Source organism: Natator depressus, chromosome 1 (assembly GCF_965152275.1).
Source record: "Natator depressus isolate rNatDep1 chromosome 1, rNatDep2.hap1, whole genome shotgun sequence".
Classification (NCBI taxonomy): domain Eukaryota; kingdom Metazoa; phylum Chordata; order Testudines; family Cheloniidae; genus Natator; species Natator depressus.
Window position 1 is genome coordinate 204,027,313 of NC_134234.1, and position 12,866 is coordinate 204,040,178.

At 46.9% G+C, this 12,866-nt stretch overlaps 1 protein-coding gene across 1 annotated transcript in view; it reads right to left on the reverse strand.

Moving 5' to 3' along the window:
- The window catches only part of VTCN1 (V-set domain containing T cell activation inhibitor 1), a 75,915-nt gene that overhangs the window by 10,041 nt on the left and 53,008 nt on the right, over window positions 1-12,866 (reverse strand). Inside the window, exon 2 of the mRNA XM_074974961.1 lies at window positions 2,796-2,860. Within this exon, the coding sequence (XP_074831062.1) occupies window positions 2,796-2,859 (64 nt within the window). The 5' untranslated portion in view covers window position 2,860. The remainder of the gene's footprint in view (window positions 1-2,795; window positions 2,861-12,866) is intronic.

Below are 12,866 nucleotides of genomic sequence, written 5' to 3' on the forward strand. Positions count from 1 at the left end.
AGACCGAAAAAGATGGAAGAAAAGATAACAAACAGAGCAGAAATAAGAGAAAAAAAAATCAACTAAAGGGCATTAAATGGGGAAAGAATAAATGCAAGTGAACAAAGCCAATTTTAAAAGGGTTTATATAATGGAAAGTATACATACCAAATTACACAATCAATAATATTTATAACACTTTTGAAAAAGGGATGGGATCAAATGTGTTGTGGAAGTGGAGATAGACATTTGCTTAGGGCCATCCTGGCTGGCTACCCGGCCTCCCAATTTGATTATATTAATTGTAAACACAATTCTTCCTCCTTATTCCCCTTAGTTCTTTCCTATGGTTGCACAGAACTGGACTTCTGAATGGGACGCAGACAAGCAACCTGTTCTATCAACAACTGCAAGTAGCATGTTCCATCATCTACAGCTACTCAGGAGACTGTGTCCCATCCTGGCGGCTGATGACCTGGCCTCAGTAATAAATGGCTTTGTCTTTTCCCATCTGGACTATGGCAATGCCATATAGCTTGGCAGGAAGCCCTCAGCTGTCAGAAAACTCCAATTGGCTCAGAATGCAGCAGCATGTGTACTCAGCAACACTGGCTACCGTAAGGATATCAAACCTGCCCTTGCTCTTTAGGCTGGCTTCCCACAGAATAGCAAGTCAAGTTCAAGGCCTCAGTCCTCAGTAGTTTGGTACCAGGATACCTAAAAGATTGCCTAGAGCTCTGCAATGAGCTAACAACTTCATTCCTCAGGCACAATGGAATTGTCCACACAATGCTAGAGCTCATCTTTGTACAGCTTTCTCAGAGGCTGATCCAAAACTGGAACAAACTCCCCCAGGAACAAAGAAGCATCACACAAAACTCACCCCCTTCCATTCCCAGAGGCATTTCTTCAACCTGCTGTCTTGAGTACACATAGCAAAGTGTACATATTACATTATTTGAAACAAAATAAAGCATAAAGCACACATACTTTCTCCGTGGGAAGAGGAAGAGAGAAAGAACAATCACACATGACAGATGGCTAGTCATGTCACCTTATGCACTTTTAGATAGTACTACAGTGCCAAGGGCTGTATAAAAAGCCAAACAGAATCAGGCAAAATGGATCCTTGTATCCCTCCTCCATCCCACACCAGCAGATTTCACTGTCCTGGGGAAGGTGCACTGAACTGGGAACCAGATCATCATAAGATTACGTTTCACTTCATCCACTCACCATGTCTTTCACAATGCACATTATGGAACAAGGCTTCACACCCCACTGAGATATTACAGCAGAACTAGGAAGAGAACCTAGCACTCTAATTTGGTAGCTCTATTTAGCCACACTGCTTCTATGTACTTGGCTATGCTGACTGTAGAATGGATCTTCCTTGCATATGTAACCCACTGTTATAATGTATTATGCATCCTGTAGCAGCGGGTCCATAGAGTATAGCAGTCTGTGCCTGCTGCCAGCTAGCAGAGCTGCCCAATTAGCGCAAGCTGAAAATGTGCTGAAGTGTTGAAGGTTGTGAGTGCAAACCCTCATTATAATCTGTAAGAGGTGGCCATGATAATTGCTTATAAATAGAATTTGTTTTTTCCTTTTTAAAACCCTAGGAACTTATATACAAAACAAACTATGTTAAAAGAAGGCTATTAAGATTCCAAAGAGAAATCCTCAGAAGGCAGGAAATTACAGAAATAAAGTGGCCTGTGGAACCTTAATTCATCCCTCTTTTGCGTATGCATTATGACACAGTCTTTAATTACATGATCACATGCTGTTTTTTCCCCACAGAGGGGGGAAACTGACACAACAAAGTGACTTGCCCGAAAAGGACTTCGGAAAGGTCTGCAGAAAAGGACCTGGGGATTACAATGGACGAGAAGCTGGATATGAGTCAACAGTGTGCCCTGGTTGCCAAGAAGGCTAATGGCATATTGGGCTGTATTAGTAGGAGCATTGCCAGCAGATCGAGGGAAGTGATTATTCCCCTCTATTCAGCACTGGTGAGGCCACACCTGGAGTACTGCATCCAGTTTTGGTCCCCCCACTACAGAAGGGATGTGGACAAATTGGAGAGAGTCCAGCGGAGGGCAACGAAAATGATTAGGGGGCTTGATTTACGAGGAGAGGCTGAGGGAAGTGGGGTTATTTAGTCTGCAGAAGAGAAGAGTGAGGGGGGATTTGATAGCAGCCTTCAACTACCTGAAGGGGGGTTCCAAAGGGGATGGAGCTCAGCTGTTCTCAGTGGTGGCAGATGACAGAACAAGAAGCAATTGTCTCAAGCTACAGTGGGGGAGGTCTAGGTTGGATATTAGGAAAACCTATTTCAGTGGGAGGGTGGTGAAGAACTGGAATGGGTTACCTAGGGAGGTGGTGGACTCTCCATCCTTGGTTTTTAAGGCCCGCTTGACAAAGCTCTGGCTGGGATGATTTAGTTAGTGTTGGTCCTGCTTTGAGCAGGGGGTTGGACTAGATGACCTCCTGAGGTCTCTTCCAACCTTAATCATCTATGATTCTATGACAGATACTACACAGCATACTAGGGTCTGAGCTAGGATTAGAATGCAGGACCCCAGACTCAGTTAAAAAAGTTATCACAGACTCATACCAGTACTGAAATATTCTGAGATTAACAAGAAGCCTAAAATTTCAGTTGAAGCAAACTCACAGGGCCGGGGGGGTAGGGGAGTCCATCCTTCAGCAGGATGATTGCCCAGTGGCATGTGCTTCCAAAATGCCAACTGAGATGCAACAGAACGATGCTCAGATTGGGCAAAAAATGCTGCCAGGAAGTAATCACATACCTGAAACACCAAAGCCGATGATCAGCACAATCACTGCTACCAGGATTATGATGATGGTGATCATGCTATTTAAAAAAAAAAAAAATTATTTAGCAAACTCTCTCCTCTAAATCATAACATTATCACACACTTGGGCATAGTTCTCAGTCTCTGCTCAAAGAAGAAAGTCAGAGCTGGGATAATAGGGGGAGCTGCAGGTCTAAGAGTGAGGTGGATTAGCATCGTGGTGACATTTGCAGGACTGGAGTAGCAGTGAGCTGTGCAGGCCAGGAATGCGGTGCACCAGCAGAGCTGGGGGTGGGCGGTCAGGTCAGAACTTTTACAGTGGGAAAGGCTGGCTCATCTCATTCATTAATATTTCTTCCCTTTGTTGACATATCTATTCTATATAAGTTCTTATACTGGCCTGATCACTGCAGTATCTGAGCATTTTGCCGTAGTGCCTTAAGCAACATGACTAACATCTGTCACGTGTTGTTTGTTCTCTCATCCCCTCCCTGGGGGGAAAAGCATGTGGAGTGGAGGGAGTGTCTTGTATTAGCAGGGGTTTCCTGGTTGGTTTTTTGTTTGGTTTTTAATACTCATGTTGTTCTATGTTTATGTCAGAGACGGCAAAGACAACAAACTGCACCTTGCCCTTGGAATGGGAAGTGGATGAGGTTTGTGATGGTCCCTGGTTCTTGGGGAAGATCATTCCACCATCTCAGACTGGTGAGATATGCAGTGAGTGGTATCTGTCCTCACTGGCCTGTAAACGGAGCCCTTCCAGCTCTTAGGGTCCCTCTGATACCTTAGCCTGAGTTCTGGGGGCTTGATCCTGCAAGGTACTCGGCGCTCTGTCCTTGGGGCAGTAAATCACTGATGCATGTTTAATTGTAAGCATGCCAAGAGCCCTGCTGAAGCCCATGGGATTACTCACACATGTTTTGCTGTGTCAGGACAGAGAGTTCAGCACCTTGCAGGTGTAGTGGAGAGAGCCTGGTACACTGGGCTTGGTGCAAGACCTGAGGTCTGAACCAGAGGCTGTGAACCAGACTCAGGCCACGCATTAAAGCAGATGCTTACAAGTTCACTTCCCAGTACGTGAACTTGGCAAAGTTGCTGCGAGCATTGCTAAAACATAGGCATTACCAGGCACTTAAATATTTACCTGAATACATTCCAGAAGGCTAGTACAGATAAACCATTTTATCTTGTACTAGATTGGAGTGTAACAAAATAATGAATAGGGATGTTTTGTCTGGGATATCAGGAACAAGGTACAAGGGGAGGTAACAAACAAAGGTCATAAAGCACATAAGGTGGTATGTAAGTTGTTTATCCCAGTTGTTTGTCTCAGACTGCTCACAAACAACCTCCAGCATGCAAATCATTCCCAGCTTGGTCTCTGTGTGCTGCAGCCAGCCACACATGAACTTTTACCAGCCTGGTTATACTGCAGGGTGACCCCAACTCATTTTCCGTCCCAGATTTTCCCCCTATGTCCTGTACTGCCCAGCCTTCTCAGGGACAATACAGATTTATATAGGTCTGTTAGTTCATCAATGGAAATAACGTGCACAGATTTTGTCACCTCAAATGGAGCTTCCCCAAACACTTCAATTTAAACACACTGGATTAGACAAAACAATAAAACAAGTTTATTAACTTCAAAGAGAGAGATTTTAAGTGAACACAAGTAATGAGGCATACAAGTCAGAAATGGTTATAACAAAAATATGCAACTGTGGCCCATCTTAAACTATGTTAAATTCAAAGTAGAGTTTTTAGAATCATAGAAGATTAGGGTTAGAAGAGACCTCAGGAGGTCTAGTCCAATCCCCTGCTCAAAGCAAAATGTGGTGGGGCAGTTACCCCGCTCCTGTGAAAGGCTAGGCTGATTGGGGAAGCAGCCACAGCTGGGGCCATGCCCCAGTCAGGCCACAGCTGTCCCTATAAAAGAGGCTGCAAGTCAGGCACTGAGTCAGTCTCTCTCTAGTGGTGGAGAGAGAAGGACTTAGCTGCCTAGGAGAGAAGGGTACCTGAGGTAGAGTAGTCCTGGGGAAAGGCAAGAGGAGCTGGGGAGCTCCAGCCTGGTAACTCCCCAGGCTGCAAGCCTTGTGCAAGGCCTATAGAAGGTACTGGCACTGCAGAGGTGCAGCCCGGGAATAGGCAAAGGCAGCAGGTCCTTCCCCATTGTCAATGAGGAGTGGCCATTACACTGCAGTCTGCCAAAGTGAGTGGGGGCTAGATGATGACTGGCAGTAGCCACTGAGGCAAGGTGGGGATAGAGGGTTGGGGGTTCCCCTGGGAGGGGAAACACAGAGTAAGGGTTTCAGAGTAGCAGCCGTGTTAGTCTGCATCCGCAAAAAGAAGTGAAGAAACAGATTGACAGAGCCAGAAGAGTACCCAGAAGTTACCTACTACAAGACAGGCCCAACAAAGAAAATAACGGAACGCCACTAGCCGTCACCGTCAGCCCCCAACTAAAACCTCTCCAACGCATCATCAAGGATCTACAACCTATCCTGAAGGATGACCCAACACTCTCACAAATCTTGGGAGACAGGCCAGTCCTTGCCTACAAACAGCCCCCCAACCTGAAGCAAATACTCACCAGTAACCACACAACAGAACCACTAACCCAGGAACCTATCCTTGCAACAAAGCCCGTTGCCAACTGTGTCCACATATCTATTCAGGGGACACCATCATAGGGCCTAATCACATCAGCCACACTATCAGAGGCTCGTTTACCTGCACATCTACCAATGTGATATATGCCATCATGTGCCAGCAATGCCGCTCTGCCATGTACATTGGCCAAACCGGACAGTCTCTACGTAAAATAATAAATGGACACGAAAAAGACATCAAGAATTATAACATTCAAAAACCAGTTGGAGAACACTTCAATCTCTCTGGTCACTCGACTACAGACCTAAAAGTCACAATTCTTTAACAAAAAAACTTCAAAAACAGACTCCAATGAGAGACTGCTGAATTGGAATTAATTTGCAAACTGGACACCATTAAATTAGGCTTGAATAAAGACTGGGAGTGGATGTGTCATTACACAAAGTAAAACTATTTCCTCATGTTTATTCCTCCTCCCCGCCACTGTTCCTCAGATGTTCTTGTCAACCGCTGGAAATGGCCCACCTTGATTATCACTACAAAAGGTTCCCCGCCCCAGCTCCTGCTCTCCTGCTGGTAATAGCTCTCCTTACCTGATCACTTTTGTTACAGTGTGTATGGTAACACCCATTGTTTCATGTTCTCTGTGTATATAAAATCTCCCCACTGTATTTTCCACTGCATGCATCCGATGAAGTGAGCTGTAGCTCACGAAAGCTTCTGCTCAAATAAATTTGTTAGTCTCTAAGGTGCCACAAGTACTTCTTTTCTTTTTACAGAATAAGGGGGTACTGCTGGGGGCAGAACCCTGAGGTAAAGGGGCACCGGGGTCTGGGAAGGACACGGGGCCAAAGGCAGGTGGGCTGCCAGCTAGCAGAGGGTGCTCTGAGCTGGAATTGAATTAATTCCCAGGATAACCAGCAGGAGGTGCCGCACCGGTGAGTCTCACTTCTCTACACAGCACCAACACCAACTAAATCATCCCAGGCAGGGCTTTGTCAAGCTGGGGCTTAAAAACCTCTAAGGACGGAGATTCCACCACCTCCCTAGGTAACCCATTCCAGCGCTTCACCACCCTCCTACTGAAATAGTGTTTCCTAATATTCAACCTAAACCTCCCCCTCTGCAACTTGAGACCACTGCTCCTTGTTCTGTCATCTGCCACCACTGAGAACAGCCGAGCTCCATCCCTTTTGGAACCCCCCATCAGGTAGTTGAAGGCTGCTATCAAATCCCCCCTCACTCTTCTCTTCTGCAGACTAAGTAACCCCAGTTCCCTCAGCCTCTCCTCGTAAGTCATGTGCCCCAGCCCCCTAATCATTTTCGTTGCCCTCTGCTGGACTCTCTTCAATTTGTCCACATCCCTTCTCTAGTGGGGCGGGGGCCCAAAACTGGATGAAGTACTCCAGATGTGGCCTCACCAGTGCCGAATAGAGGGGAATAATCACTTCCCTTGATCAGCTGGCAATGCTCCTACTAATGGAGCCCAATATGCTGTTAGCCTTCTTCGCAACAAGGGCACACTGTTGACTCATCTAGCTTCTCGTCCACTGTAATCCCCAGGTCCTTTTCTGCAGAACTTCCACTTAGCCAGTCAGTCCCCAGCCTGTAGCGGTGCATGGGATTCTTTCACCCTAAGTGCAGGACTCTGCACTTGTCCTTATTGAACCTCATCAGATTTCTCTTAGCCCAATCCTCCAATTTGTCTAGGTCACTCTGGACCCTTTCCCTACCCTCCAGCGTGTCTACCTCTCCCCCCAGCTTAGTGTCATCTGTGAACTTGCTGAGGGTGCAAATCATCCCGATCATTAAGGAAGATGTTGAACAAAACCGGCCCCAGGACAGACCCCTGGGGCACTCTGCTTGATACCGGCTGCCAACGAGACATGGAGCCATTGATCACTACCTGTTGAGCCTGATGATATAGCCAGCTTTCTATCCACCTTATAGTTCATTCATCCAATCCATACTTTTTAAACTTTTGCTGGCAAGAATACTGTGGGAGACTGTATCAAAAGCTTTGCTAAAATCAAGGTATATCACGTCCACCACTTTCCCCATATCCACAGAGCCAGTTATCTCATCATAGAAGGCAATCAGGTCCGTCAGGCATGACTTGTCCTCGGTGAATCCTTGTTGACTGTTCCTGATCACCTTCCTCTTCTCCAAGTGCTTCAGAATGGATTCCTTGAGGACCTGCTCCATGATTTTTCCATGATTCTCCTTCTTCCCTTTTTTAAATATAGGCATTCTATTTGCCTTTCTCCTGTCATCTGGGACCTCCCCCGATCGCCACGAGTTTTCAAAGATAGTGGCCAATGGCTCTGCAATCACATCAGCCAATTCCCTCAGGACCCTCAGGTGCATTAGATCCGGCCCCATGGATTTGTGCACATCCATGTACCACATGCTCTCAATAGACCCCTTCTGGTGTTTCTTATGGTGAAGTGAATTGATGGACAGAGTGAGCAAGGAGGAGTGGGTCCCTTGCGGTGTTCCCCTTTCTTTTTATAGTCCTCTGCCCTCTTTAAGAATAGGGTGACCATATTTCCCTATGCTGAATACAGGACACCTGATAAAATTACTCATATTAAAGCAAGTTCAACAGCAATCAATCAGAACTATGCTGTACAAACTTTCAAATCATCAAGTAGACTGAGCCCCTGTTAAACAGAAATACTGCATTGTTCGATTTTTTTTATTTACCTTATCTTTAAGGCTTTAGGGTTCACACAAGGAGGGGTGACACACACACATATTTATGTACACCTCTCTCACACGGGAGGGTAACCGACTGACCCAAACCTCCCTGCCTGGCGATCTCTGGCCTCCATGCCTGTCTGGGCCCCTGGGACAGACCTGTCTCTCTTGGTACCTGGTGCCATGTCTTCCCAAGGCAACATGTGGTGGGGGACGCAGAGTCACATTCCCCCCCACCCAGATTTCTGCCAGGGTTCACACCAGAATGTGGCCAGCAGCAGCCTTTGAGCTCTGTGTGGGAGGGAAGGGACGGGACTGCTTCCAGCCACAGGGGAGGAGGAGAGGGAAGGGATGACCTGGCCCGTGTCTTTACAGAGTTTCTCTCCCCTCCTCCCTCCAGCCCCAGTGTGGCTGGAAGCAGCTTGTCCCTTCCTGCCCACACAGTGTTGAAAGGCAGCTAATACCTCCAGGCTGCTGCTGGCCACTGACATAAGCCACCCTCAGCTACAGCGCAGGCAGGAAGGGGTTAAGCCCTAAGGATGCGTTGTGCACCAGAGCCCAGGGAACCTGACTGCAGGGGCTTCAGTGAACTGTCCAGAGAGGTGGCTCAGCAAGGGAGGGCACCTAGGGGACAGAGCAGCCCTACACTCCCTGGGGGCAGGACCCAAGGCAGCGGGAGAGGGTTGCTAAGCCCCTGCCCAGGGGGCTGCTGTGAAGCCTGCAGGTTTGGGGCGTGAACAGGCTGGAAATCGCTTCCCGCCACTCCAGAGCTTAGCTGAGGGGCAGAGAGGCTTCCCCATGCCAGTGCTGTGCGGGGCTTTGGCACATGCAGGGCTCGGCTCCTCCTGGCCAGTACCCCAGGCCAGAGGGTCTTGGGCTTTCCCGGGGGCGGAAAACAGCAGCCCTTTAAACAGCCAAAAGCGCACACAGTCATTCTGCACCAACTCAGCCTGTTGTTGAGCCGCTCCTTGCTGCTGTCAAGGCTCCTGTGTAGGGTTTCATAAGCCACGGCATCAAAGGGTAAGCGGGGTCTCCAAGGATCACAGTAGGCATTTCAACTTCCCCTATGGTGATCTTCTGGTCTGGGAAGAAAGTCCCAGCTTGCAGCTTGCTGAACAGGCCAGTGCTCCAAAAGATGCGTGCGTCATGCACCTTTCCGGGCCAGCCTGCCTTAATGTCAATGGAACGCCCACGGTGATCCACAAGTGCCTGGAGAACCATAGAGAAATACCCCTTCCAATTAACGTACTCGAAGGCTAGGTGGGCTGGTGCCAGAATTGGAATATACGTCCCATCTTTCGCCCCTCCACAGTTAGGGAAACCCATTTGTGCAAAGCCAGATATAATGTCCTGCACGTTACGCAGAGTCACGGTTCTTCTGAGCAGGATGCGATTAATGGCCCTGCAAACTTGCATCAACACGATTCCAACGGTCGACTTTCCCACTCCAAACTGGTTAGTGACTGATCGGTAGCTGTCTGGAGTTGCCAGCTTCCAGATTGCAATAGCCACCTGCTTCTCCACAGGCAGGGCAGCCCTCAATCTCGTGTCCTTGCGCCGCAGGGTGGGGGCGAGCTCAGCGCACAGTCCCATGAGAGTGACTTTCCTCATCCGAAAGTTCTGCAGCCACTGCTCGTCATCCCAGACTTGCAGGATGATGTGATCCCGCCACTCAGTGCCTGTTTTCCAAGCCCAGAAGCCGCGTTCCATGGTGCTGAGCATGTCCATGAATGCCTCAAGCAATCTAGTGTTGTATGCGTTATGCGAGTCGACATCATGGTCGCACCCCTAACTGTGACTTTGTAGCTTTAGCAGTAACTCGACTGCAGTTTGTGACGTGCTGGCGAGACCCATCAGCATATTCCTCACAAGTTCAGGATCCATTCCCGCAGACCAAAAGGAAAGACAGAACGCCCAGTACAAAAAACGTTGAAAAATGGCGCCAAATGTGGACAGAAGCACAGGGATTGCTGGGATGCGAAGTGATGCATCACAGGGCATTGGGACAGGACCCAGAATGCCCCGCACTCCCCACCCCCTTCCCACAAGCCACAGCGCCAGAATGGGAAGAGGTGCTCTGTGGGATAGCTGCCCATAATGCACCGCTCTCAATGCTGCTGCAAGTGCCGCAAATGTGGCCATACCACTGCACTAGCAGCTGACAGTGTGAACACACGGCCGCGCTTTCCCTGCTGCGGTCTCCGAGGGCTGGTTTAACTCTCAGCTTTCTATATCTGCAAGTGTAGCCATGCCCTTAGTCACATCTACGTATAAGAAAGAATATATTTTTGCAAGTTCACTGCTGATATTGTCTTTAATATGATCGATTTTCAAAGATCAATGTCCTAACGGTGGAATCTTTCAGCTAATGAATAGAGCTGGGTGAAGTTTTTCAACCTTTTTGTATTTTTATGAAAGATTGAAGAAATGTTTTGGTGTTGCCAAATCAAGAATTCACGTACATTTCACTGAATTGTTTTGGTCTAAAAAATACTAAACAAATTCCAAAACATTTGAAACATTTCATTGCCATATTTTCTAAATGAAACGTTTCCATTTTTCAATTCAAAATGACTCTTCATTTGGAAATTTCCTTTAATTTTTTTTTTAAAAAAAAAGGGTTTTAGAATACTCAAAATCAGAATGAAACATTTCATTTGACCCGAAACAAATTTTGAACATTTCAATGTACTGAAAATTTCATTTTCAATTCAACCCAAAACAATATATATATATTTTTAAGAATTGCCAGCAAACTGAAAAATCCATTATGTGCTCAGCTCTCCTGATGAGATAATTGAAAATTATGTTTTGTAACTGAGGACATTAAATGTTTATCCAACATGGATTACAAATATCACTGAACACAATGTGCTGAGTTTTGTAGTTAATGTCAGTTATCATGTTACCCTAGTCAATGAGGACTGTAGAAATTGTAGGTTTTTTTATTTTTCCCCAAAATAATTGAACTTTTAACATTTGCTAATGTGGTAACAGAAGAACCATATTTTACTAATTGAGCACAAGTTCAAATGTTCTAATGCGTAAATCTTAATGTTTTTCTCTCAAACGTAAGAATTAGCAGTGGCTCTTGTTAATCTAAGTAATACAAGGAAGACTTGTTTGGGAAATCACTGGGTTTTTTTAATTTATCAAATTCCCCTCAATTTTGTTGTTTAGACATTGATAGTGTTGGACAATTGAAACATTTATAGTTAATATGCTGTTAGAGATCATAAGCCCGAGCCCTGCCAGTGTCCACAGCCCTTCACCCAGTGCCCCTTTCTACATTAGTTTTTAAAAATTGTTATTACTATTCTGGTAGAGCCTAGGAGCCCTACTCATGGACCAGAACCCCACTGTGCTAGGTGCTGTGCAAACACAGAATAAAACAGTCTCTTCCCCAAAGAGTGTTCAATCTAAGTCAAGATAATTAAGTTAGATAGAATTTAGAGAACTTTTCCTCTCCCCACCAGGGTTTGGCTTGGTGCTGAGGTCATGCCCAGTCCCGAGTGCCAGAAAGGATACCCACAATGTGAATCATGTTCCTTGATCTTTCCAGAGTCTAATGTCTCATGAAGTGATAGCCTCTTCTCTCCAGGGGTGTCCCACTCTCAAGCCCACTGCACAGCTTGAGCCTATCAGGATATAGCACTCTGTCTCTGGGCCCACCTAACTGGAGATGTCTCAAAGACATAGCCTGAAACTTCAGGGGCCAGCGTTCCACACAGCATACCAAAAGCCCACAGCCACCCAGTGGGCCGAGTTATTGGCTCTTGCTCCAACATCTGCACCAGACTCTACATGGAGTTTGAGCATGGGGTCATCTAAGTCCATGAAGTCCCCAGCTGGGGCATAGAAGTTCAGGAAGCCCCAGGGACCACATTCACCAGTGATCCCTGCCAAGATTCTTCCGGAGTCCTCAGACTTGGCACGCATGTTTGGGACATTATCCCATCAACCCCAAACAGCTTCCAGACTACTCCTTGATGTCAACCTTCCTGCTCCCCCAGGAAGGATCAATGTCTCCTCCAATAGCGAAGCCCAACACTGGTAACTTGGCACTATCACAATCCTCACCCAGCTGCTCCTGCCACAAGGAAGAAGAGAAACATCTCTGGCTCCTCCAAAGAAAAAGCAGTGCCGGCACTGTTCTAGGGATGATCATAGAGTCATAGAATATCAGGGTTGGACGGGACCTCAGGAGGTCATCTAGTCCAACGCCCTGCTCAAAGTAGGACCGATCCCCGACTAAATCATCCCAGCCAGGGCTTTGTCAAGCCTGACCTTAAAAACTTCTAGGGAAGGAGATTTCACCACCTCCCTAGGTAACGCATTCCAGTGTTTCACCACCCTCCTAGTGAAAAAGTTTTTCCTAATATCCAACCTAAATCTCCCCCACTGCAACTTGAGACCCTTACTCCTTGTTCTGTCATCTGCTACCACTGAGAACAGTCTAGAGCCATCCTCTTTGGAACCCCCTTTCAGGTAGTTGAAAGCAGCTATCAAATCCCCCCTCATTCTTCTCTTCTGAAGACTAAATAATCCCAGTTCCCTCAGCCTCTCCTCATAAGTCATGTGTTTCAGTCCCCTAATCATTTTTGTTGCCCTCCACTGGACTCTTTCCAATTTTTCCACATCCTTCTTGTAGTGTGGGGCCCAAAACTGGACACAGTACTCCAGATGAGGCCTCACCAATGTCGAACAGAGGGAAACGATCACGTCCCTCGATCTGCTGGCAATGCCCCTACTTAT